General features: G+C 46.5%; 1 protein-coding gene across 1 annotated transcript; it reads right to left on the bottom strand.

Annotated features, from left to right (window-relative positions):
- Nucleotides 1-241: 241 nt before the first annotated feature.
- On the bottom strand, nucleotides 242-20,025 carry Ddo (D-aspartate oxidase). The gene is made up of 5 exons (XM_052164272.1): nucleotides 19,944-20,025; nucleotides 18,258-18,432; nucleotides 16,922-17,030; nucleotides 12,470-12,646; nucleotides 242-2,638 (listed from the first exon to the last, which is right to left on the bottom strand). Exons 2-5 carry the CDS (start codon nucleotides 18,427-18,429, stop codon nucleotides 2,071-2,073), a joined length of 1,026 nt encoding a protein of 341 aa, XP_052020232.1. The 5' UTR covers nucleotides 18,430-18,432; nucleotides 19,944-20,025; the 3' UTR covers nucleotides 242-2,070.
- Between the last annotated feature and the right edge of the window lie 2,854 nt (nucleotides 20,026-22,879).

Genomic DNA, 22,879 nt, shown 5'->3' with positions numbered 1-22,879 from the left:
TTCCCATGCGATGCACATGCTCTCAATGTAAACACATGCTTTTCTTGCCTACTTTAAATAGAATTCAGAATAGTTGAATTTTGGCCTTAGAAATTCTGAAGTCTCCACACCAAAAAGGAGGAGGAAGAGGCCAAGAAGGAGGAGGAGAAGAAAGAGGAGGAGGAGGAAGAGGAGGAGGAGGGAGAGGAAGAAGAGGAGGAGGAGAGAGAAAAAACCCACACACGCCACACACTTCCTTATCTACTTTTTATTTCTTGTCATTTCTAAATTTTCAGAGGCTCTGGTTTATTTGAGATTGATACAATATCGCCCCCTGGTGGAAATTAGTAGAAATGAGCGCTTGATTAAGCAAGAATTTTTAGTAGCCCATTAAACATTGTTTTGTCTGAAGCTCTCTTCAAAGAAAATCACAGTGCTCTCTTCAAACAAAATCACACACAAAACCTCAACAAAAAAGCAAAAATAAGCTTCTCTTCCATATGTTTTAAAATATTTTTACATGATTTATTTATTTAGTGTGTGTGTGTGTGTGTGTACCTACAAAGGCCAGAAGAAGGGGTTAGAAACCCTGAAGCTGTAGTTATAGGAGGTTGTAGGCACCTCAGGGGCACCAGGAAACAAACTCTTGTCCTCTGGAAGAGTAACAAGCAATCTTAACTGTTGAGCCGTCTCTCCAGCCCTGTCCCTATATTTATGGCCAAATTTATCTATTCCTCCTAGGAGGTTCAAAACAGACTTTACTTTTCACAAACAAAAAGTACCTCTCCTCAAAATTTAATGACATCCCCACCCCAGGATTGATTACGTCAATGAATAATCTTTTCCCAGGCCAAAAACCCTCCGGAGGATCTGTAATGTACCGGGAGGTTAAAGGCTCTGAATAGACCTAAGTTAGGGAGCCGGGCTAAATTACTCAACTCAGCAATTCTCAAACTTACAATATCGCAAGACACATCCCTCTCTCCCAGTACTTTTTGACATGAAGAAGAACACTTGTGTCGTATGTCATTTAAAAATGATTGTTCCGTCTCCATTCGCAAATTAGCTCCTTGGTTGCATGGACGATTTGATCTTCGGCAGTGCTCGCCCACCGCAGTTTGTGGTAATGAAGTCCGTGCCTCCGTGATTGCTACAGCAAATCCCTGTTGGCAGCTTGACAAGATAGGGGCTTGCTTAGGAGAGAAGTAAAGAACCCCCTTGGGTGGAGCGTTTCTAGATACGGATGACCTAATCAATGACTTAATCCATGGACAGATTTGAGAATTCAATGAACCTTTGGGAGAAGGCAGAGCTGCAGGAGGAGAGGGGGAAGGGGAGTAAATGAATGGGAATGAGTGCGTAGATGCCGGGGTCTCACCCATCAGCCCTGGCAGATGTGCGCTCACAGCTCTGTTCTACAAGGGCCCTCACCTGGCGCCGTGGGCTGCAGCTATGAGCAAACTCATTCTTTAGGTTGTTTCTGTTCGGTGTTTGGTCCCAGAAACAACAAAACACCCGGTGACAGACACGAAGAGGCTGCAAAACCAGTGCAGCCTTCGAAGGCGACTCCACCCCCCTTTGTCAGTACCAGTTGGAGGAGGAAGTGGCTGCGGTCTACACTCAGCTGAATACAGGGGTCCGCACTGTGTGGTCCAATCCAGTGAGATGAAAACACTTCCTCGGTTGACTCCATGACCTGAGGGGATCCTGCACAGCTCTACGACGGACAGGAAGCCAAGTATCTTTCCCACACATTTAATCTCCTCATATGTGCATATGTGCTTCTGAGACAAAGATACAAAAACCCCTATCGCTTACATCATCCACATAAATTAGCATTCGATCCTCCCCAAATCTTACCCTATAGAACAAGTATTTTTAGAGAGCGCATATTTCGACAGAAACGGAGCTTCGTGTGTTCTGTGTCGTTACTGGCAAGCTTTCTAAGTCTACTGATACGCGTTGTGTAATTTCTAATATTGAAAACAAAGAAGGTAAGATTCAACTTTCAAACAGTAGGGCAGTTACGAGACCGGGTTCCGGACCTTAGTCTGTGCTTCGACCCCTCTCACCTGGATTACTTGCTGTCAGCTACAGCTTTGACGTGGACGCTGGGGTCCTGAGGGTGTGGATACACTCTATCACCAGCCTGGTGGCTTCCAGAGCAGAGCCCCAGTGCACAGAGATGCCCCCGCTCCCGTGGCCGTAGTTGTGGACCACGGGTAGCCTCTGCTCCCCCCGCACTAGGATCTCCTTCTGCAGCCGCACACCTGGCCTGCTGGGCCTCAGACCTACTTTCTCTTTTATGTCACGGGCTCTGTGGAGGGAAGGCTCAAGAGCGCAGCATCGAGAAAATATCTCTCTGCTAAGTTCTGCATCTGGGGACAGATTCCAGTCTCCTTTCTGTCTGGTGCCTCCCAGGGTTACATAGGACGTGCCAGGGTAAACATAAGTCAACCCATCCCCATCTCGGATGAAATGCTTCACCCAGGGGGCCTGCGCCTGAAGCACCTGACCCCTTACCGGGGAAATCGTGGGGTCTCCCACAAGTCGCCGGCTTCCCAGGCCTGAGCAATTGACCATGATATCAAAAGATGAGTGTAGCTCCCACAGGTCTTCTATTCTCCTGGTGAGTAGCAGACCTCCACTTCCCTTTATCCTGGGGAAGAGAGACTTGGGTGAGCCTTGGTAGCCACTGCTCACCCACTTTCCAGAAATGAAGGATGAGTAGAACAACAGGTTTTCCGGTGCTTTGGGGTTTCACTGTGGCGCAGCACAGTCTGGGCCCGTGCTTGGTCAATGACGACTCCTATGGTTCGTCTTTGGAAATCCAAAACAAAGAAAATCATGTCTTGCTCTTATAACATTCCACAGAGTTCCACTATCTAGATGCAAAACAAATGCCAAATTGATCTGTGCTTTAAACACCCTAGCATTCCTTGTGAGGTGCTGCGCCCTCTGCTCTGGGTCACACAATGTTAATTCTTGTGTTCTTTCTGCTGCGCCCTCTGCTCTGGGTCACACGCTGTTAATTCTTGTGTTCTTTCTGCTCGTCAGCTCTCTCCACTAGATGGTTGCTCTGTGTTCTCTCTCTGTCTCTCAGTCTCTGTCTCTCTCTGTCACGCACACACAAACCCATGCTCACTCACAGGGTAGGAGGGATGTTTTCACAAAAGGAACAATCTATAAAGCTGATGGAATAAATGGCCACTTATTGTTGGACCAAACGAGATGGAATGGCCTTGTAATTGTTTTTGAATTGTAGGATAATACACGCAGCATAAAAACTCAACATGGGAGCTATTTTTAAGTATAGAGCTCAATGGTTCTAAGCACATTTGTGCTGTTGTATGACCCCTACCACCAGCCATCCCAGAGACTCTTTTCATATTGAATGTGGAAATTCTGTAGCCATTTTTTTAAAAAATAACCTCAGTAATCTTGTCATCATAATCTTTATCCCTTGTAATCCCATAATCTTATTCCTAGGTTCCTTATAGGATACAGGGGATTTAATACAAGAGTCTCTTGGCAGTTCTGGTCAACAGATGCAGGTTGGTGATCCAGAGGCAAAGCATTACTAAGAGGAACAAAATGTAATAAGACATGGTGCTCTTTCTCAGGGACCAGAGAAAGAACTGGAAGAGAATGAAGTATCAACATACAGATATGTGCGTGTATGTGTGTGTGTGTGTGTGTGTGTGCACGCGCGCACACACACACACACACACACACACAATCAGACAGTTGGTTCCATCTCTGGATAACTCTGACAAATAGCCTGGTACCACAGAGACATCTGTCTCCCCGTCTGCTGTCACTCAGGAGAGATCACGGGACAATGTGACTGACAGCACAGAGGTTTGGATGCCTCTACCCTCCCCGCCTCTGGGAGGGCAGAAGTGCCCACGCCAGCTCTCAGCACACCCCTCCTCCATTCCAGATGGACAAAGGTTCCACAAGAAGGAAAACACAAGGAAAGTCAGAGCCTCCCGGACACAGCACATAGGCGTGCCTAGAAATGGTGGCACGGTTTCATTGCTGATTTTAACTCAACAAGAAGAGATTCTGACTCTCTATCCCCATGTGCTAGCTGGGAAGCTCAACTGAGACTTGCATTGAGGTCTGCGAGGAACTGGCTCTCTGACCAGTGCCAGAAGTAGAGGCGAGTATGTGAGGCGTTCCCCAGGGCCACAGACCTAGCAGCTGCCTTCTCGCGGTGGCTGGTGAGCAGTCCATCAATTGCCGCATGCCTCCCACAGTGGGGACCATTTCACCACTGAGCGATTTGAAGGGCAGCTGGAAACCTCTGGATTTGAGTCATGCATTATATACTAAATATTTACAGAAGGCCCAGCTATGCTAAGCCCTCAGTAATTCGAACCTGGAGTGTACTTCCTTTCCGTTCAGTCCAAGAGGCTGTTTCAGGCACTAATTTTCACCCTATGCATCCATGATTGTTATTCAGAAAGCCGGTGGAAGGCTATGCCATTTACCTGGGACAAGAAAACCAAAGACCCAGCCTGGCAAGCGACCACAGGGCCACAAATAACCGTGAAAAGTTTTAGTGTGGGAGAGTGATTTAAATGAGTGAGAACAGAACATTTTATTTTACGGACATAAGTTTCTGCTCTCTCCATGCGACAATTTGGATGTGCATTAACAGACTGTCTTTAAAGGAGAAACCGTCCTCTCAGGCGGAACACTGCCACAGAAAGGGGAGTGAGCTGGTGCTTTGCGGTGACTCGAACCAGCACCCTGTAAGCACCAACGCCACCGAAACATGGAAAGGAAAAAGCATAAAAGCCAGAAGGCAGGGAGGAGGGCTTGAGGGGAAAAGGTCTTCTGGACATTATCTGGCTGCTGCAACCAAGAACTGGCAGCAGCTGGTGTGACCTGCAAAAGACGGGCACAGACTGGGCCAATCCAAGCTTTATCATGGACGGGGAGGGGCTCATGAGGCCCCGCCCTTCTCTGGTAGTTTCTGGGGGAGGAGCTAAAATTGTTTTTCTGTTTGGTAGCTGCTGATAATTTGCCCGTGTTCTAGTAATACACACACACACACACACACACTTGTTTTGTAAATAATCCTCACTAAACTCAGTGAGTCACAAAAAAAGAAAAAAAAATACACAAAAGTAGGCCAAGAGCTGTCTGGAAGAAAGGTGAGCTGCCTGTCTTGTTTTGTTTTGTAAGCTAGATAACAGAGAGAGTTATCTGAAAAGAAGGAATCTCAATGGAAAAAAGGCCTCCGTCAGATCAGCCAGTGGGCAAGCCTGTGGGGCATTTTCTTGAGTGGTGATTTCTGTGGGTGGTGCCATCCCTGGGTGGGTGGTCTTGGGTTATATAAGAAAGCAGACTAAGTATGGTCGTGTGAATAAAAATGCCCCTACCCGGCTGTAAGATGGTACAACCACTTTGGAAATCAGTCTGGAGGTTCCTCAGAAAACTGGACATGACACTTCCGGAGGACCCTGCTATACCTCTCCTGGGCATATACCCAAAGGATTCCCCAGCATGCAATAAAGACACATGCTCCATTATGTTCATAGCAGCCTTATTTATAATAGCCAGAAGCTGGAAAGAACCCAGATGCCCCTCAAAGGAGGAATGGATACAGAAAATGTGGTATATTTACACAATGGAATACTACTCAGCAATTAGAAACAATGAATTCACAAAATTTTTAGGCAAATGGTTTGATCTGGAAAATATCATCCTAAGTGAGGTAACCCAATCACAAAAGAATACACATGGAATGCAATCTCTGATAAGTGGATATTAATTAGCCCAGAAGCTCTGAATACCCAAGGCACAAATTGCATAACAAATGACTCCCATGAAGAAGTATGGAGAGGGTCCTGATCCTGGAAAGGATTGATCTAGCATTGGAAGGGAATATAAGGACAGAGAAAAAGGAGGGAGGTGATTGGAGAAGGGATGGAAAGAAGAAGGTTTATGGGTCATATTGGGAGGGGGGATCTGAGAAAGGGGAAATCATTTGGAATGTAAACAAAGAATATAGAAAATAAAAATATTAAAAAAAAAATGCCCCCCCTCCAAGGGCTCATAGGGAGTGGTATGATTAGGAGGCTTGGCCTTGCTGGAGTAGGTATGGCTTTGTTGGAGGAAGTGTGCACCAGATGAGTGGGCTTTGAGGTCTCAGAAGCTCAAGTCTGGCCAGTGTCTCACTGTCACTTCCTGCCACCTGCCGACCCAGACATAGAGCTCTCAGCTCCTTCTCCAGCACCAGGCCTGCCTGGACACTACCATGCTTTCCGCCATGATGATAAAGAACTAAACCCCTGGACTGTAAGCCCCAATTAAGTGTTGTCCTTTGTAAGAGTTGCTGGGACTGTGGTGTCTCTTCAGAGCAATGAAACCCTAAGACACGGAGCGAGCCGTGCAGAGCAATCCAGGAAGCAGCACCCATGCGCAGCCTCTGATAGACTGTAATCAGAACATACAAGCTCAAGAAACCCTTTCCTGCCCACGTGGCTTTGACCATGTTTTCTCACAACCAGGACAAAGGGTTTGAACAGAGGAGGCAGAGGCATGAGAGAGGGTAGTGGAAAATGAAAACAAAAGTTCTTAAATGTATGACGCTGTCAAAGACTAACCTCAGACAAGCACTGGGAAAAGACTCGGAGGGAAAGCCATCGCCCCTGCTGTCCCTGCAAGCTCCTTAAGGTAGCCGATCTCTCTAAGCTCCTTTCGACATATCGACATATCGCTGTGAGGCCACCTGTATCAGCTCACTGTGAAACTGAAAGAAGCTGGTATCTGGAGCAGGCCTGACTACAGCGTGACCCACCACAGCTGCTGCAGCTGCTTTTCTAGAAGGGTCAAGGGTTTGCCGCTATAAAGCACGAGCCGGGCTCTGTGGCCAGTGGGTAGCCCTGTCTCACACCGTGTACTGCTTATGTTTAACGACGACCATTTGGACTCCGTAAAGGCCTTACTTGGTTGTTCTTTTTCATCGCTATCTTGCCTTTGTTTTTCTTTTAATAGGATGTGGGTTCCGTGTGCTAGTCTTTGAACATTCCTGGGCTCCACCGTTTGAATCAGAACTCAGGGTTAATTTTCTAATTCAGGGAAATAAGTGGACTTCTCAGCCTTAGGGTTCATGTAATTTTCTTAAATTCACTGAACTTGTTTCCTTAACCATAGCCCAGGGAAAATCAAAGAGTAGTTAGGTCTATGAGAGAATTCAATAAATGCAAATGTTCTTTTCTATTTCAACAGCCATCCCTGGGAGCTATGATAAGGGAGAGGAAGGAGCCAAGCGGCCTGTGGCTGGGCTTCTGGAAGGCCTGGCCAGACTTGTTGTGCTGAGTCCTTTTGAATCCGGTGGAAGAAACTTATTTCTCATGTCCAGAGACAGGTCAGCCAGTGCTGTCTGAATGGGAGTGCATGATCGTGCCCACCCATCATCATATATCTCAGGGATATACATGTGTATGTGTATGTGCATGTGATATATATGTATATGATATATATGTGTATATGATATATATGTATATGATATATATGTATATGCTATATATGTATATGATATATATGTGTATATGATATATATGATATATATGTATATGTATGTGTATGATGTATATATATATGATGTATAAGTATATGATGTATATGATATATATGATGTATATGTATATGATGTATAAGTATATGATATATATGTATATGATGTATATGTATATGATATATATGTATATATATGTGTATATGATATATATATGATGTATAAGTATATGATGTATATGTGTATGATGTATAAGTATATGATATATATGATGTATATGTATATGCTATATATGTGTATGATGTGTATGCGTATGCATATGTATATCAAGACCCTCACACTAGTGTAGAGAATCAAACTGTATCCAAAAGCCAGATATAAACTTAGATGACCAGGTGCCTAAAACTTGCTTTTACAACCATATGAGGCTGCTATGGCAAAAGTTGAGGAGACCGACCGGGGCTGCAAAAACACGCCATTGCTTTCCTCTGGGACTTCTGGCAACTGAGCGAGACCCCATCCTGCAGAGGGAGAACACCATGGGCTGAGAATCCACGAGGAAAAGGGGGCTGCGTTGACTCAGAGCGCTGAGGCAGAAGGAGGGGCTCTGTTGGAGAAATACTGCAGGGAGGACTGGTAGTGGGGAGCAGAGAGCTTTGGGGGTGGGGTGGAGAACAGGGCAGGGTGGAGGGGACAGCTCAGTGCAGAGACAAACCGACCCCAGGGAGCTGCCTGACCACACCCTGGGACCCACTCGCCTGGGACCAACCTACGAGACACATTCTAATTTTTAAATAGAAACTTGATGAAGAGAAAAGGAAGAATAGTAGACACTTTAAAATCATTTAACTTTTAAGTGGTTTCTAAGCTGGTTACCTAAGTAACCATCTGAATTGCTAAACTATATGGTGAACACTCCTTTTGCAGATTAAGTCGATACTGGAGACGAGGTAAAAGACTTGGGGTTATGTCTCTGCAGACTGCATGCCCAGGAAACTTCTGCAGCTGGAGGAGAAGAAGACCGGTACCCTGCCCTTGCCCAACTGGCTTCTCAGGCATCGGTGAATCCCTGTAGAAGCGAAGACATTCTAGAGATGTTTATCCCCTCACTTTAGCTATCAGACTGTTGAGAATGGACTCCAAGAAATGGAAATTTCCCCCAGGAATCCCATGCTGAGAGAGGAAGGCTGAACCCCTGTGTTAGACAGAGGGGAGTGTCTCCTGGAGAGAGATTTAGGCAGTCCTGACAGCTTGTTAGACCATGTGCAGAAAAGACTGCAGCAGGACACAGTGTGCACCCGGACCACACGCTGACCAGAGTGGTTCTGGCCCTCTCCTTGAACCCTGAAGTTGGCTGGCTCAGGAGGGTGGGGTAGACCTCTTTGGTTTTGTTACAATGTGGCTAGACTGACTAACACTCCTTTTTGTTAGTCTGTTAGCTATGCTTTTCACGTTACCTGCACGTTTAATTGATTTATGGAGGATGGGACCAAACCTGGCTTATCAGGGCGGCCAGGAGCTCTGACTCTAACCACTCGGTATCTGAAGGAGGACATCTCTCTTGGTATGGAGTCAGGTCTCCTCTCATCGGAGAATGAGTAGAGGCGACCCTGGTAGGGGTCTCTAAAGCCAATCAGAATGAGTTTTTAGTTACCATGGGAAAACAGGTTTGGAGTAGAGAGGTGAGAAATGGAGAGAGGCTTGGACGCCACACTGAAGATGAAGAGAGCTGTAGATAAGGAGAGCCGTAAGGGACAAAACAAACAAAACACAAAACAGCTAAGTGTGTGACTTTGCTATCCCAAGATATAAAATATTACCTGCATAGGTGATTAGACCTCTGAGGGCTTTTGCATGTTGGCTTGTTCTAGGCATTATTGGGCAATGTTTGAAGGGGATGACCTTTGCTGGTTTTGGAAAAGAATGAACGATTTAAGTTATAATAAAATAATATGCTTTTTCTGGGTTTTTCATTTCCTAGCTAGCGTTGAGGCTGAAGTCATTGCTCTAGGATGGTGGGGCGGGGCAGAGCGGGGCAGAGCGGGGCAGAGCGGGGCAGGGCTCATGGAAGATGGGAACTTCTGAGAGTTGTTTTAAGATTGCTGCATGTTCATTGTTAGCTTCAAGCTGACTCCCGGATCCCAACCCAAACAGCAGCACTTTCTCATCAGAGATAAAAACAATCACCTATGTTCGATCAATTTGTTCGCAACCAGGAGGAAGCCTTTGTTCAAAGTTTCAGTTGGCAAGTCTTAAAGGGAAATCTGGTTTCTTCATAGCAACGCGTCCTGTCGCTATGCCCGATGTCGCTCCAGAGTAGAGCTTTAAGATGTATTATAGGTTGGCCAAGCCACCAGATGCATGCGGACTGTCTAATTCTGCTCTCACTAAGTCCCTCACGGTGAGCTGCGCGCTACTGCAATCTCTCCAGTGTCCACCCAGCCTGGGCGACTCCATGAATACACACTAATCACACCAAACACACCAAGCATCAGGTATAAAGCAGCCTCCCGTTCCTCGGCCCCTCGGAGGATGGTATCCGGATATGGCCCAGGGTTCTGTAGGCAGAGAGGCCGGAGGGGGAGCAGCCAGGCTCTCTTAGTCCAGAGAGGCGGTGGTGAGGAAGAAGAACCAGCCGGGAAGATGCCTCGGAGCAAAGGCCTTAGGAAACCCACAGAGGTCATTGCACCCGCATCTTGCGTCTGTTCTTTACGAAGCTTACCACCAGCGCCAGGAAAAGCAGGTGCCATCCTCTTTTAGTCTTTGGCAGTATCCTCTCAATCCTTCCTTGCTTATACCCAGGGGAAAACAGCAGTGAGTGCGTTCAACTATGTCCACAGCCTGTGTGGCCTCATACGCCTCTGATGGACACTGAAGGACAGAAGGTAGGCTGGGGTGGCAGTCCCTAAGGGATGGCCCAGAGTGGGCTTCAGGAGAGGAGCACAGCAGTCTGTGCCACACCCAAGGAAAGGCCCTTGCAAGTTGGTCAAGAATAAAGCGGGGACAGCCTGTCCTCTAGGTGACGTACGGTGTAGGCGTGTGTTTCTATAGAATCTAGGAAACCATAGGTGTCAGGCAGGTGGGAGAGCACAAGGAATATGAGGAAAACTTGGAGATTCGATGCCTGCCCAGAAAAAGCCACAGAGAAGCCAGCGGCGTGGGCAGGGAGGGCAGCGGTGTGATCTGTGTGGGCCGTGGGGAAAAGCCTGGCACCCTGGAAAGCCATCAACTGGTCTAAATTACAGGCCCCCAGCACTGAATGGAAGCACCAGGCCGTCAAATGCAGGGTGACTCTGCTCCCTTCAGGATAATTTATGTAGGTAGGCTGCCTGGCAGGAGACTTATTGCCTCTGTGATTCATTTCCTGAGATGGCAAGCCAAAAAAAAAAAAGAAAAGAAAAAACCAGCCAAGTGAGCGACTTTGCTGTCCCAAGATATAAAATATTACCTGCATAGGTGATTAGACCTCTGAGGGCTTTTGCATGTTGGGTTGTTCTAGGCATTATTGGGCAATGTTTGAGAAACCTTTGCTGGTTTTGGAAAAGAATGAACGATTTAAGTTATAATAAAATACTATGCTTTTCCTGGGCTTTGTCACTTCCTAGCTAGCGCCGAGGCTGAAGCCATTGCTCCAGCACCCGCTGAGAGGAACGTTCCCCTTTGAATCAGGACACAGAAGGCTGAGTGCGCGCACACTGTGGGCGAGAGGCGTAGGAGGCAGCAGAACAGGCCCAAGTGTGAGGAGCAGCAGGGATTGTGTGGCTGCCCATCTGGGTCTGCCCAGCCCACAGAGTGAGCCCCAGATGCCCAATTCCTTCACTGCCCCACCTCCCGCCAGCCTGAAGGTCTCCCCTTGGGCTGCTATGAGGCACTACCCTGTTCCACAACGCCTTTTATGAAAGAAAAGGAGTCAGGTAACCCTTGTCATTCCCTATTGGACCATCTGGCCAGAGGCCTGGCTCATTAGTTATATTAAAAAGAAGAAGAGGAGGAGGGAGGAGGAGGAGGAGGAGGAAGGAGGGGTAGGAGGAGGAGGGAGGAGGGGGAGGAGGGAGGAAGGGGAGGAGGAGGAGGGGGAGGAGGAGGAGGGAGGAGGGGGAGGAGGAAGGGGAGGAGGGAGGAGGGGGAGGAGGGAGGAAGGGGAGGAGGAGGAGGGGGAGGAGGAGGAGGGAGGAGGGGAAGGAGGAAGGGGAGGAGGGAGGAAGGAGAGGAGGAGGAGGGGGAGGAGGAAAACTAAATTTCAAAATGCTTCCAGTCCCAAACATTTTAGATATGGGTTCTTTACACCACACCTAGATTTGGGGACTGACAGTGCTTATGTTTTACAACCCCACCCACCCCGACCCCCCCCAACATCACACAATGGCTGAGAAAATCAGCAAGAGATTTGTTGATGGGTCTCAAATGAAGACACTGTCGCTGTCCTAACGAGCTAGACACAGGATGTGCTGAAACCAGGCCAGAATGAACTGACAAAGGTCGAAGGTGTAAATTTTAAGGAAGCAAATCCACACTTTCGAAAGGTTGTCAATTTTATGTTCTCATCCCTCACATGTTAGCAACAATAAATAACGAAGCTAATTTTTACTGAAGATGAGAAAAAAGATTAAACAATAATTTATGATCAATATAAGATTTTTTTTTCCCATCCAAAGAACTAAAGGTTCTTTATCTGAACACCTCCAGTTTTTGAACTGAGATTCAAGATTTTAGTAACCGGCTTTGCTCTGAGGTAATGGGAATAAATGAGGTACTGAGTTACCATGCACGGGCTAAAGACTTCATCCCTGCCTCACAAACACTCTGCAGATGCTTCCACCAACCCCTGGCTGTTGGTGAGCTGAGCGGCAGGACCATACAGGAAAGTCCCAGAGAGTGTGCTGTGTGCTTTATCAGGCTGTGTGATAATTCATCACCATGTCAAACAGGGCAGAACACAGAGACGTTTCCACCAACCTTTTCTCCAGCCACGGGAGGTAGGCAGACGTCTCGCACTTCAGGGTTGTAAAAGCCTGACCAAACACATGCTGAGGGAATCGCTTCAGCTCCGCTTCTGTCATCTTCCGAAATCCCAGCACGACGTCAGCCCAGAAAGGCACTTCTTCAGCGGGGACGCTGCGAAATATCTGCCAACTGAAGCACCGGAAGTGGAAAATGCTCCTTACATTTTGTGAAATTGTGTGTTTTTCATTAACTCCTAAACTCCATTGATATAAAGCTTCCTAAAGCATTTTAAAACTTTACTTCCTATAAACACAAAGAGGGAGAGATGAATCCCTCCGATCTCTTGGCTGATAAGTGAATAACTAGATTTCAGATGCTCACAACTGAAGGCATCTGATGTTTGTAAAGTACTTGCAAGGCTGGGACTTTACTTTGTGAGTAAGTCCCAGCTAGCATTCAACAGTTCAGATGTTTAACCCTAAGCATAACAAAAAACATAATAAAAATAAATAGCATGACTTTTTAAAAAATTTACTTACTAGGCTGGGCAGTGGTGGCCCCGTGCCATGCACTTAGGAGGCAGAGGCAGGAGGATCTCTGTGAGTTCAAGGTCAACCTGGTCTGTAGAAGAGCTCTGGAATAGCCAGGACTGCACAGAGAAACCAAAAAACAAAACAAAACTAACAAAACTATTTATTTTTGAAATGTTTTTTCCATGATTCCCTTTATTTAAACGAGACTGTGTATTTTAGAGGAAAAGTGTTTTTAATGTTTTTGCACAGCCCTTCACATGAAGAAGAAAAGGAAAATGTAAGGAACCCATAGGTTAGCCTCGATTTTCAACATGATATCTTTTTTAGTAGGATTTTGTTTGTTTTTGAGACAGGATCTCACCATAAAACCTTGGCTGAAAAAAAAACAACAAAAACAAAAAACAAACAAACAAACAAAAAACCCCAACAACAACAAAAAACCTTGGCTGGCCTGAAACTCAAAATATAGCTCAGGCTGGCCTTCCAATCACAGTGATCCTCCTGCCTCAGCCTCCTGAGTGCTGGGATTAAAGATATGCATCACCATACCTGGATAGATGGAAGGAAGCAGGGATGTGACATTTAAGTCAAGTTCTAGGTCATAAGGTAAGGGGTCACCAAAAGGAGGCTTTGGAGGGGTCACTGGGGCCACAGTGCAGTCGGGACAGAGGGAGGGGTCAACGGTACTATTGGTCATTGACAAGAAGCTTCTAACAGTGGATGAACCTGACCAGAGTGCATTGCATGAAACTTTCAAAGATCTAACAATGACGATGACAACAACAACAACAACAACAACAACAACAACAACAAAACTTTAGATTTAAAAAAGGGGGGGCTTGGAACGGACTGCCTGTAGCTGCTCTCTACGCCTGGACCTGTTAAGTACTGCATTGTTTCCATCAGCAACTGTCAACTGTCCCTGCTCTAAAGTAACAAGACACAACCCGAATGTTAATTTGCTGACACGCCAGACTTTGTGTGTTGAAGTACACCAGTGCTCTTAGAAAGGAAACCCTGACAAGGGGGAAGTGCACCTTGGGCTTGGCAAGTCTTTTTCCCTGTCAATGTGTAAACCCTTCCTGGGTTCTGAGGCCCCCCTCCACAACTTTGCCCCTTCACCTCCCCCTCCAGCAGGGCCCAAGTCTAAAATGTTAATTATCTTGCCAGGTGCTCATAAGAGCCCTCTTTGATCCCTAGTTCCCCACACCATTAACTTTTATTTATTTATTTATTTGTTTGTTTGTTTGTTTTAATGTAGCTATAGTTGTCCTGGAACTCACTCTTTAGACCAGGCTAGCCTGAAACTCACAGCAATCCTCCTGCCTCTACCTCTGGAGTCGCCACCCTGGCCTGGTTTAACTATTAAATCTCATACATCGCATACATCGTCTCCTCTTAGGCATTTTGCTAATCTGTCTGCTGTCTTCACACTATCCTACTATCATCTCTCTTTCCCCTATTTAGTCTCTCCACTACAGATAAAACGCCATTGCAATGCAAATCTGAACAGTTACCTCACTGAGTTCCAAACCTCCAGTGGCCTCTCAATACCATGGATTTACATGAGCTCTTCAATACACCACAGTCACAGGAGACAGGTCAGGTTGTGTGAGCTGTCCTCTCTACCTGGACCAATCTCCTCTGAGCCTCTCTCTATCCCTTCACCTGTAAGAACTTACACTCATCTTGAGGTTCTCATTGGAATCACTTTTTTCCTACACAGCTTCTGATGACTCTTTGAAACAAGTGTCTTCTCTAGATACATCTATCCACAGCTGTACTCCAGTCTTTGGCAACTGATGCATCTGATTTGTAACTAGTAAGATTTGGGACATTCCCCCACAGGCCACAGCCACTTGAGGACAGAACTGTGTCTGTCCTCTGCAAAATTCACTTAGCACGCATTTATTAAGCATTTACTGTATATGAAGTCCCTTATTGCCACATCCCTAAGACCTAGAAGACCAGCTGCAGAGAGGGCTGCCAAAGGTCCTCTTGAGGGAATGGATTGAAGATTAAGGTCATATCGGAGATACAGGGGACATTTGTGAAGCCTTGATTCTGAAGAGAAAGACTATTGGAACATATCTGTTTCTGAAAATTAGTTAGAGGCAATGTTGATGAATTCCTATTAGTTTTGGAACAAGTTAAGCATGACCATGACCCAGGGAACACCATGTTTCAATATGGCACTCAATAACTAACTGTTGGAGAGGGAGTCTAGACCCTGACATTGATAAAAAGACATCCATGCCTCGTGTTTAATCAAAACCTGCTGCTTGGGGTATGGGCTTTGGAAAAGTAAGGATTTCATATCCATCCTGGTGGTTCTGTGGTGAGGGAGGTTGTGGAAGAAAGAGTAGAAATCCTTCTGACATAAGTATGCACTCCATACATGCATGAACCTAGAAGACGTGTCCTTGGGGCCTGGCATCAAATGAAGAGACTGGTACTTTTACTTTCTTCTGTTTTTAAAAAAAATGTTGTTTATTAGATGTATGTGTGTGTGTGTTCTGTTTTTTTAAATGTTATTTGTTTATTATGTGTGTGTGTGTTCTGTTTTTTAAATGTTATTTGTTTGTTATATGTATGCGTGTGTATGTATGTGCCTGCATATGTTTATGGATACTGTGTGCAGGCAGACACACAGAGGCCAGAGGGGACACCAGAGCTCCTAGAACTGGAACTGCAGGCGGTTGTGAGTAATGGTGTGGGTGCTGGGAACTGAACCCACGTCCTCTATGAGAATGGAGAATGCTCCTGACCACTGAGCCATCTCTCCAGTCCCAAGACTGACACTTTTAAAATTGTCTTAATGTCACAAAGATAGAATTGCCCTTGAAAATATCCCTCTGGTCTTCGGGAGGCACAGCCTTCCGAAGATAACATGGGTGACAAATGTCTTTTGTCATTTGATGACACCAATTAGTTTGATGACCTGAATTAAAGATGCTAGAACATTTAGCAGTCTCTGCTTAGGGGAATGTAGGATGGAATTGTCATGTTTTGAGGGCTGTCTGTGTTAGAAGTGTTAAATTGGATATGTCCTCAAACCTTGCTTAAGTGTGCATCCAATCAGATATTAATAGTCAGATGGAAACATATGGATGGTTCCAGAAATGCTATTTTCCAAATGACACTTCAAGAGATAATTTTAGGACTGGAGATATAGCTCAGTTGTAAGCACAGTCCTTGCATGTGCAAGGCCCTAAGCCCAATTTCCAACTCTATCCCTCCCCAAAAAGAAATTTTAGTGATGGATGCATAAAACTTACTTTGGGGAGGGCATCCTGATTTCTAATGATTCTCAAAAAAATTAGACTCTCCTCAGCCTAAGGTCTCTGCCCAAGCCTGTGCCCCATCTCCTGGCTTTCCATTGGCTACCCCACCCTCCACATACTCACACTCAGGGATGACTTGCTATTCAGGACCTTTGCTTGGTTTTTCCCATATGCCCAAACCACTTCACATTCCTTCAGGAAAATTATATATAGAGAATTTATACTATATATAAATATAGAGAGAATTTATGCTATATATAAATATTTATACTATTTATAAATAAATAATATATTATGCATATATGATATAGTATACACACATAATATATTATACATATACTATACATATACAGTATATTATACATGTGTATATTATATGTATAGTAGACATATACAATATATAATATATGGTGTATATGTTATATAATATAAAATATATTACTATATTTTATATTATGTATGTGTGACAAGAAATGGCAGTGGTTAAAACAAAAATTACCAATCCCCCTAACTCTGTAGGTAGTGTTTCTCAAGTTCTCTGAAGTCCTTTCTAAATCCTCCCCAGGGCTGATAAATGTTCTGCTGACCTCTGACTTCTGCTCTGTTTTGTTTTTATGCCTGCAACAACTTCAGATCCCTTTCCTTACCCAGACACCAGGTGAACCCCCGCATCTGCAGCCTCTGCAGACTTGGCGATTTCAGAAAGATGCTGGAAGGTCTCTCTAAACCATCGCTTCTGCGTGGGCACCGGGGTATCTGCGAGATCATGGAGAAAAGCAATGGATCGTGTGAAGAAAATGGTCGTGACTGTGCCTCTGCCACAAGTGTAGTCAGGGAGGAGCATTTCAACAGAATTCTCAGAATTTTACTTGTTGCTGTGTCTGACTTACTCTTGTAATGATCTACTGAGGGACTAGAAACAGGCTAGGCAAAGTGAAAGGCATAGGGGCCAGAAGCGAGTCTTTGGTACAAGGTATAGCCAGTCCCAAGATGCCAGCCTGAGAAGGAATGGGTGTATGACGGGGAAATCCAGCCAGGCACATTTCTGGGATAACAGAAAGAACTGAGAGGCTCCTTATAAGAGGAGGTAGGTAACAAGCAGGGACCCTAGGTCAATAAGGATAAATTAGTAGTAAGACTTTTAAATAAATAAAGCACTGGTTACAGAATCAATACATATTTCTATAATATTGACTAAAATTGACATCAATAAAAAGCGTGCCCGTGTGAGTGCCATACTCTCTTCCCAAATTGCAGATAGGTTGCTTGTTTAGAGACCAAGAAGAAATAATAGTTGTACTGCAGATTTTACGTTAGAACTCAATGGACTGTCCTTCAATGACCTATGTCACTGAGGAGAGTTGATTTAATATGCATTCCCATGTCCCTACCCCTGAACCTAAAAAGCAAGACCAGTGGCTGAGGCACGTGCTACAGCAATCATCCCCGAATAAAAGTTCCAATTCGGCTGTGGATCAAGCAAGCCCGTGCTAATTCATATTCAAGTGCTGGTCAAGCAAAACTGTTGTAGCCAGAGTGGCGTGGGTGGTTGCAAATGCTGACAGAGGGTAGGGGGGTGGGGGGTGGGGGGCTCAGTGCAGGGCACTGGCCTGAAGTCTGTGATTAGCTTATTTAATTTCACAAGAGCCTGCCGCTGGAGAGGCATGGGGCAGGACATGTCTGCTCTGAATCCTGTCTAGGGAAGAAATCCCGCGAACGAATCCAAGCCTTCATCTCGCGACAGCAGAAAGAAAAGGAAGCTGACCCCCGGAGACCGAGACACTCAGCCACAGAGAGGTTGGAGGTCCCCCGTGATTTGGAGGAACTCGCAGATGAAGGGCCTCTTTTAAAGATGACTGGGGGACAGCAGGGAATCTTCAGGATCACCCATGCCTGCTGTAAGCAAAGGAACTCTGGGAAGTGGTCTCAAGAAAGGTGCATAGCGTGGAATTAGCATCTTGCAAATATACCCATCTCTCTCACCTGGATATGTGTGAGGAAGAAGCATCCCAGCTGCTACATCGCTGGTGGTATCAGGAGTGAACCTGTCTGAGAGGACAGTAACGGAGCATCGGGGGACCCGCTGGGAAATGCACGCGGCAGTGGACAGCCCTATCACACCAGCTCCGACAACCGCAATGCGCACCGTGTCCATGGTCTAAGGAGGAAAACACAAAAGGACCACCTTGCTTAGGGCGTTATTCATCCCGGATGAAGTCCGACCCTACAGTTCTTTCCTTACATCAGGCGGCCTCTCAGAGGAAAGCGTCCTTCTGATCTTTCCGTAGCTGCACACGCCCAGCAACCCTTTAAACTCTCGTTCCATAAATAACACTGCGAACATCGAGGTCTCTCACCAGGCAGTCACCACCAGAACAGAATCAGCCTGGATTTGCCCGCCGCGCTCGCCAGCAGTAGTCCCATGACATTTGGGGGTAGACATCTAGTCATGCTGAGATTGCCTGAACTTTTCCCCCCTGGGCACAGCCTAGGGAGGCCTGGGAAAGTAAACTCATCCTGGGACCCAGCTGAGCTGTGACCTCTGCTCCTAGGACTCTGGGGAGCAGACACAGAGGTCATGTCTGGCTGCCACGGATGATTGAGTTACAGGGAGGAATGGCCCATGCCTGTGGTCTTTTAGCCTCTCTGCCCTCACCTGAGGACCGCACCAAATAAATTCCTATTAGCTCCTTTATGTGGTAAATGGCAAGCCACAGAGGCTGTCTCCCAGATAGATTCCTTGTGGGAGGGTGTAGGGAAAATGTAGGTACCATTTGCCTGTGCCAGGCACCCCAAGACTGACATCTGTGTGGAAGGTAAAGAGAACGGCAAAGACTTCAGTTTCCTCTGCTTCTCAGCGCGTGCGCGGAGGAAGCAGGAATCCCCCTGCTGACCCATCAGCCCCCTGCCTGTCTTCACTTCGTTGTGCTCCATGTCTCCCAACTCCCTCTCCCTGGGCTCGCTTCCAAATTAAGGAGAGTGAACAAAAACAGAATTGTCCCAGTTAGTCATTGTCATTCTTCGGGGGTAAAGTTCTCACACTCAGCCAGCTGCTTGGGTTGTCAGCCTAAAAATCCGCCTCTGGCGCAATCGCAATCCCTTCTTGCAATGGGCAAGGAACAGGGCCTCAGGCCAGTTGGAGTCAGCCACAGCAGGCTCATGAGGTCTGGCCACGGGAGTTCTCTGCCTCCTGCCTAGCTCCAGTCTGTGAGCCTTTGAAACCTTTCCGGGAGGTTTAATGTGTGCTTTTTGTACTACTGAGCAGGTGAGCTGAGACAGAAGACTGCGAGGGCTGAGGAAAACCAAGACAAGGTTCCCAGCAGGAGATGGTCCCGTGTGGACGGCTGGGAGAGGGAAATCCTGGCCATACTTCCAGAGGAGGTAACAGAAGACAGACAGCCATGATCTTACTAGCCACCATTCATTCCACAGCGCCTTTCCCTGCCCAGCAACCTTTCTCCACAGCTCTAATAAGTTAACACTAGGGTGCGAGCAATCTGTGGCTAAGAATAACCAGCTGCCAGTGGAGTGGAAAAAGAGCCAGAAACAGGACGGATCCTGGTATAGTGTGACCTGTCAGTCTCTGGCACCAGTCCCACCAAGACACGCCCCTAAAATCCCAGAATGCATACAGAATGACCCTTAAGCCAAAAGTGAGGATTCAAATACCTGTCTCTGAAAAGGCACACTGGTCTCCACCGGAGGCCCTGGCACCAACGCTTGTTTTCCAGTGACCTGTTAGCCTGGTCTCCTAAGAGACAGGGAAAACGAAACTCCTTCCCATTGGGGAAATTATTAAGGACACTCTCTCTAAGCGTACACTCCATTGGTCCATGCAACCGTGACTACCTCTGACTCCCCAGGAGAGAGGAGCGTGGAAGCTCTGTGGAGCTGCCTCTCTGCCAAGCCTGCAGGGGAAGTTGCGTCCTCCGTGACCTGTCTTTTCTTCAGCTTGACATCAGCCAGAAGCTTCTCCCACAGATTTGTTTGTGTGGTAAATAAACGGGTGGTCTGTCTGACTTCCAAAAAGTCCCAGCTAGAGCCAAACGCCTGTTTACCATTGCACCGTTCAGAATTGTTGATAGCTAAGATGACGGCCTGGTGGCAGCTGGACAATTGATTCAGAAAGTAAGTTAAGATGAACCAAGTATTTATAGAAGGTAACCAGGATTTGCTGAGTGTCAACTGTGTGCAAAGCACTGATCATTTTAAAGTGACTTGTTTCTAGAGAAGCAATTGGATGTATCACAGTAGAGATAGTAATACACTTTAAAGATTTGTTTTATATTTAAATTGCTGTGTTCTGTTGGCGTATGTACACATGCGTCTAGTGCCCACAGAGGCCAGAAGAGGGCATCAGATGCCCTGGAGCTGGAGTTATAGGTGGTTGTGAGCCACCTGATATATGTGCGGGCAACTAAACTCTGGTCTACTGGAAGAACTACATGTGTTAATCGCTGAGCCATTTCTCCAGCCCAGGTAATATTTAATATAATAATATTAAATATATTAATATGCTAATAGGAGATTTATCTTTAGCCATGCAGTGTCGCTGTGCATACTGCTATCTTATGAAATGAGATGTGCCCTCCTTATTCTATAGAGAGATAAACCAAGGCTCCACAACACTGAGGAAAAGCCCATGGTCTCTTGTGTGATAAAGGCCATTCTGTGTAGCAGATTCCAGACGCATGCTCTCAGCCAAGCAGAGATCCTCGTTGTCAAAGCAGGGTCCTTGCTGTCTTATCTTTGCAAGTCAGCAGCCGTCTCCGTCTGTCTTCCCATCTGAAGATGGGGAGGAAGACAATTCCCTGTGCGTGTGTCTAAGCCTCTGGTGAGCTCAGCTAGGTAAGATTCTCTACAAGGCCGGCTGGGCGTCAAAAGGGGAAAGAAAGGGCATTTCCCCTCCATGCCCACAATCCCAAGGACATGGAAAATGGAGCATTTCTGTGACTAGGGGAAAGGGTTCTTTCTCCACACACATCCTGCAACCAATATCGCAGATTCTCCAGCAGACACATCCAGTTCAACAGGATTCTCTTTCAACTCAATTCTGCCTGAAGGTGGCATCTGATGTCACAGGTTGAAGGCTCAGTTCTTAAGACTAACCCCTTATCAAAGGTCAGATGCCAATCTCAAGCCTTGGGTTGTGCCCTGTGCCTCAGGTCTATCACTAGCACCACAAATCTGGGGTCCTAGGAGGCCCACACTGGATTCAATTCCTTTGCTGCAGCACCTCACAGAACTCAGGAGTGCTTGGTCTGGTATAAAGGCTGCAGATGAAGAGCCAGACAAAAACCGCTAACCCTGTTGTCTTAGGAAGGCTTTCAGAAAGTTAGGATGAGGCTCTTGAAGTCCACTCCCACAGTGACACACTCCCTCCAACAAGGCCACAGCTATTCCAACCGGGCCACACCTCCTAATTGTGCCACTCCCTGGGCCGAACATATTCAACCCACCTCAGCCGTCCTCTCAGATGTTGATGTGACTTACATTCATAGATGTGACTGGCTGTAGCTTGAGGATCCCTGGAATCTGAGGGAGGAGGCTGAAGTCTCGACCTTCTAACCATGCCTTGTTCTTCTCTGTGAGAAGGAGCTTTTATGGAAGATCAACAAGTCAATGAGTCTGCATACAGAAGATACTCTTAACCCTTAAGGTGCTAAGAGTTTTAGGAGCTGTCAGGACTTGAAAATAAAGACCAAAGGTAGACTGCACTATATCCCAGGTGATATCCATATTTTATTGAACACAGCTATAAACTCAGGAAATGCTTACAAAGCAGTTCCTCTGTTGAGGAGCACTTCAAAGGCTTTAAAAGATTTAAGATTTCTTTGTGTGTGTGTGTGTGTGTGTGTGTGTGTGTGTGTGTGTAAGAGAGAGAGAGATCATTTTATTTGTTTGTTTATGTTTTCCCATGAATTTACTTACTCACTTTACACCCTGATCATGACCCCCAATTTCCTCCCAGTCCCCCTTCCACACCACTCCTCCTATCCCTCCCCTTCATCTCTGAGAAGTGTGAGGTCCCCACTGGGTACCAACCCACCCTGACACCTCAAGTCATTGCAGAACTACATATATCCTCTCCCATGGAGACCAGCCAAGACAGCCCAGTTAGGGTCCTAGACAGGATCCACAGGCAGGCAACAGAGTCAGGGTAAGCCCCGGCTCCAGTTGTTGTGAGACCCACACATAGACCAAGCTGCAGGTCTGCTGCGTATGCATGCGGGGTTGGGGGTGGCCAGGTCTAGCCCTTGTATGCTCTTTGGTTGGTGGTTCTGGCTCTGGGAGCCCCCAAGGGTCCAGGTTAGTTGACTCTGTTGGTCTTCTTTCAGAATCCCTATCCCCTCCAGGTTCTTCAATCCTTCCCCCAACTCTTCCACAAGGCTTCCAGAGCTCCGTCTAATGTTTGGCTGTGGGTCTCTGCATCTGTTTTGGTCAGCTGCTGGGTGGAACCCCTCAGAGGACAGTCATGCTAGACTCCTGTATGCAAGCCTATCCCTCAATATCTGTAGCATTTCTTGTAGGTAGGACTATCTTTGTGTCTTGAGTTTTTATGGGTATGTTGGTGTCCTTATCCCTCTATGGGGAGTCCTGCCTGG

Source organism: Apodemus sylvaticus, chromosome 19, assembly GCF_947179515.1.
Source record: "Apodemus sylvaticus chromosome 19, mApoSyl1.1, whole genome shotgun sequence".
Taxonomy (NCBI): Eukaryota; Metazoa; Chordata; class Mammalia; order Rodentia; family Muridae; genus Apodemus; species Apodemus sylvaticus.
Note: the sequence above shows the minus strand (reverse complement) of the source record. Positions and strands in the feature narration are given on the sequence as shown.

Bases quoted from the DNA above. Each gene is read 5' to 3' on its own strand.
- Ddo (XM_052164272.1), bottom strand. From the start codon at position 18,429: ATGGACACGGTGCGCATTGCGGTTGTCGGAGCTGGTGTGATAGGGCTG. The intron at 17,031-18,257 runs GTGAGAGAGATG...ATGATCTCGCAG, and splicing joins TCTTCCTCACACATATCCAG to ATACCCCGGTGCCCACGCAG. The intron at 12,647-16,921 runs GTAAGGAAAGGG...CCGGTGCTTCAG, and splicing joins GGGGTTCACCTGGTGTCTGG to TTGGCAGATATTTCGCAGCG.